Source organism: Ptychodera flava, chromosome 6, assembly GCF_041260155.1.
Source record: "Ptychodera flava strain L36383 chromosome 6, AS_Pfla_20210202, whole genome shotgun sequence".
Taxonomy (NCBI): domain Eukaryota; kingdom Metazoa; phylum Hemichordata; class Enteropneusta; family Ptychoderidae; genus Ptychodera; species Ptychodera flava.
The window spans coordinates 18,596,552-18,600,707 of NC_091933.1; the positions used below are offsets into that span (position 1 = coordinate 18,596,552).

General features: G+C 36.6%; 1 protein-coding gene across 3 annotated transcripts in view; it reads right to left on the minus strand.

Annotated features, from left to right (window-relative positions):
- Positions 1-297: 297 nt before the first annotated feature.
- Positions 298-4,156, minus strand: part of LOC139135046 (apicoplast pyruvate carrier 1-like) — a 15,864-nt gene continuing 12,005 nt past the window's right edge. Inside the window, exons 9-12 of one of the 3 annotated variants that reach the window (XM_070702235.1) lie at positions 4,149-4,156; positions 3,729-3,883; positions 2,705-2,859; positions 298-2,210 (exon numbers count right to left, since the gene is read on the minus strand). The exon at positions 4,149-4,156 is cut by the window's right edge and continues 115 nt beyond it. In XM_070702235.1, the coding sequence (XP_070558336.1) occupies positions 2,155-2,210; positions 2,705-2,859; positions 3,729-3,883; positions 4,149-4,156 (374 nt within the window). In that variant the 3' untranslated portion in view covers positions 298-2,154. Of the gene's footprint in view, positions 2,211-2,584; positions 2,860-3,728; positions 3,884-4,148 lie in introns of those variants that run through there. The other 2 variants (XM_070702234.1, XM_070702233.1) reach the window with 2 other exon arrangements.

A 4,156-nucleotide genomic window follows, 5' to 3' on the forward strand; every position in this document is an offset into this window, starting at 1 on the left:
TTCACCCATAAGGCAAAACTTGCTGCGACAAAGAAAGATTGCTGTGCATCAATAATTCAACTATTTTCGCTAACCTTTATTGGTGAAATAGTCTGTACTGTCTCGTGTTCTTATTCTTGGTGCGCTAAGTAAGTACAAAACATTTAAGATCCTTCAAAAACACAGTGGGAAACCAACTGTAACTTTCCTGATGACCTCACCTGGTACATATTTGATCATTTATCATTGTTGCAAACATTTCCCGTTGGTATTGGTGTAAGTGGCATATAACTGTCGTAAATCGTAAGCGTTTCGTTGTTTGTTAGCGTTTATTGTGTTTTATTTGGAACACGAGAACAGAAATTACATTTCTGACATCACTGCACAAAGATACTACACTAATTTTGCATGTTTGATTAAATGCTCGTAGTTCATATTTCTGGCGTTGAAATTGATCAAAAGCTGCAGCCAATTTAAGTGACACTAATAGAAATTTAGTACGGAAAATGTCATCAACAGAAAGATGTATGCTTTAAAAATGTATAGGTAGAGAGACACCAAGATAGGACAAATAATGTCAAGGTTGTATAATATATGATAAGCTATAGGAAATATTATGAGGTCATTCGACGTTATCACCCCTTCGTTAGGCCGTATTGCCGTGGGTGAGGATGCAGGCTGCGGCCCACATCGTGACGAGTGATAAGAAGACCAAACATGATGGCATAGGATAATCTATTTATATATGTCAATGACCGCAATTTGTATGAAACCCAATAACACGATTTGAAGTAATTTGGGATAATTGGATGGTGAAGTCATGTTGGTTTAATCTGCAAATGTAAACTCATCTGCTTTTCTTTTCAAGTTACATACTTGTTTCTATGAAAACGATTGGAACTAATTTGGGGTAATTGGATTTTCATATTTTTCAAATTTCTCAAAGTGTTAGGTACCCTAGAGCTGAAGTTGCAATTGTACACATTACTCATAAAAAAGTGTATAATGTAAAAAGGAAAGCAGATGAGATTACATTTGTAGATTAAATCGACATTACTTCACTATCCAATTATCCAAAATTAGTTCAAATCGTGTTTATGAGTAATTTGTAATACTGAAACATTCAGCTATAGGGCACCTAACGCTTTTGAGAAATTTGAAAAATATGTAGATCCAATTATTCCAAATTACTTCAAACCGTTTTCAATTGAAAATAGTTAGGAAAAGTATGACTTTGCTCGACATATTTCTGTATTCATCAGCTGTAGAGAGCTCATTTATTCAAGCATTGTTTACATCCGATCATTTTGGCCATCAGCGTAACTATGTTATGTTCATTCGTTAACAAAGGGCTAATGCCACTGAATTTACTAAGTGAATTCACTGACTCTAGTGGGGCAAAACGATAACAGGGAAATTATTTAAGTTTTAAATCACTTTTATAACGTTGAACCAATGTCAAAATACGGCTGACGTGACCATGCAGGGGAGCTACGACGTGTAAAAGACTGGATCGCGATTGGCAAGATGATTTGATTTTACTTTCAAAAACTGTACTCTCCATAGCTGATACCACTCTACGGTTTACTATTTATTGATTTATCTAGCTCGTATTAACCTTTGGCTACGGAATACAGTGACATATAAATGATGAAATCATGTTTTCGTATACTCAGCACAAGTACGCAATTTGCTTATTTTAAATCCTGCTCCCGCAGGTTGACAACCGGTCTCCTGGTCCCCATACGTAGCAAGGACGGCAACGGACTATCGACAATATCGCAAAAGTATGTTACTTAGCATACAGTTCGTCTAGCATGTTAGAATTAACGATAAACATAATATTTTCTGCAACAAAATAAAAGGACATGTCCTGAACACTGCCATGATCTCTCATTTTTGTTAAACTGCAAAAGCAAACTTTTTCGGGATCTGACACAACTTAGAAAATGGGAAATGTTTGTTTTGTTATGATACTTGGGTCGCCCTATTTGAATTAGTTAAGGTTATAACCACATAGTTTATGACTTGTAACACCATAAAGGCAAATACTTTATGTTCCACATCAGAGGATACACCAGATATCGTCACAGTCATGGTGATAAAAGTCTAAGTTCAAATCCATGGTCGGGGGAAGCAATTCATCAAATTAAAGAAAACACATATTCTGTCTTCTTATATATCTTTTCCTTTCGGTGTCTTCATGTTAAACGTAAAGATTATTATACCACCTGTTGGAGGAAAGTCAATTCAGCATTTTGTTTAATTCGCCCGTATTTCGTTTGATGTTCAAAAAGGGTATAAATGTAATGCTGAATGTATGCCAAGTTGCAGGCATTTACATGTCAATTTTCCAAGTTTTGAAAAAAGCATTTACACACTAATCATATGTGAAACTTATGTACAGTTTATATGTGATGTAATTTAGTAAAACTGTAATTGACCGTAGAAACGGATCTGAATTAAGAGGTTGTACACAATAACGTGTTTGGAGTATAAGTTGCACTGCATCCATTACTGTTGGATACCTGTAGAACGTGCGTTCAAGTAATATAAATCTCAAGAGAAGCAATTTTGCATTTTGTAAGAATACCCAACTATTTCTAATGTTTCATGAAATATTTTGAAAGTTCAATGCCTTTATCATGGTGCAACTGAATTCCGCTTTAAGCAGTGTACTACGTCGTTTGCGTTTACTCAATTAAGCAATTCCTATCGTACTAACCAGCAAGTGAACATCCTGCACAAAAATAAAAAAGACCAATCCATCCGATGCGTTCAGACAGTGTGCTAATAAATAATGTTCCTGATACTGACGATACCACTACTGCAGTATACAAAAGGCCGTAATTTGGCCCAGCGTTTTCTTCACCAAAGGACCTGCAATGAAATGGAGATATGCATTCTATTCTCTACATGTATAGATTAGGTAGGCGTTGAAACGCAAAATAATTGGTCCTATATGAATAATTCACCCGTCCGGCGTTTGTAAAGTCAATCTATCAGTTTAGGCAAATAAACCCGACACACATAAACTCTCTATGCATAAATTGTCGGCACTGAGCGTGTTAGTGACAGTGCCAACGAACTAAAGTCCCTTTGAATACAGCCTGACGAGTACGACTACACTTGTGATTTGCTGTACTGGGAAACGTGCACTCATCGTATCGTAGTTATCCGTGGAAATTTATCTAAGTGGTTATGTCGTTCATTGGAAAGAAGGGGAGACAGTATATGATTGGTCTTTATATCACTGCCTCCCTCTGCTTGATCTTTAAATACACCAGTGGTGACTTAACTGTTAGAAAGGCAAAATCAGGCTGAGCTCTACCAAGAGTTGTAAATAGGAGGTTACGATTGACACCCTCTCTCTTTTTAAGTTTGAGATGACATAACTATGGCTAACACTGATTCATATGCATCTCTTGTTTAGACAACATATTTTTCACAACTACACAGCATCCAACGGAAAACCGGTGTCATTGTTACTTACAGACTATTGTCAGTAGACCAAATATGGCTCTTCTTGCGTATATTTTTATCTATATCACAGAGTGTAAAATCTGAAAATCAGTGCATCTGAAAACGATTCCCCAGACAGACTGTCTAAATGGAGCAAACAAGATCGTGTAACGCCAATAACAATGATTGCATTAAAAGGTGCTGTTGCTTCAACAAGCTTAGCTAATTATTGCGTATATAGATGCTTTAATTTATAGAAGTGGTATGTTATGTCGCAAGTCACATACCTTGCCGTTGCCATAGGAAAAAGTGCAAAATTTCCAGACAGTGCGAAGAATATGGCACACACCCATATAGCAAACATTGCTTTTCCGGCTTCTTCAGTGGCTATAAACGTTACCAGGAACGCAAAACTAAAGGTACATAAACCTAGCATTGCATCCTGTGACCGAAGAGATAATTATCAATTATTTGCATTGAGTACCAATAATTTGAAAACGAATATATTCTCCTATATACTGTAACACATAACACACACACACGCACACACACACACACTCTCTCTCTCTCTCTCTCTCTCTCTCTCTCTCTCTCTCTCTCTCTCTCTCCCCTGACAAACATGCTTCCACTGTTATCTTATCAATGAAAAAGCTCTAAAAATTTACTTAAAATGTCGGAGCAGAGCAGACGTCTGATCTCATACTTACACGGAAGG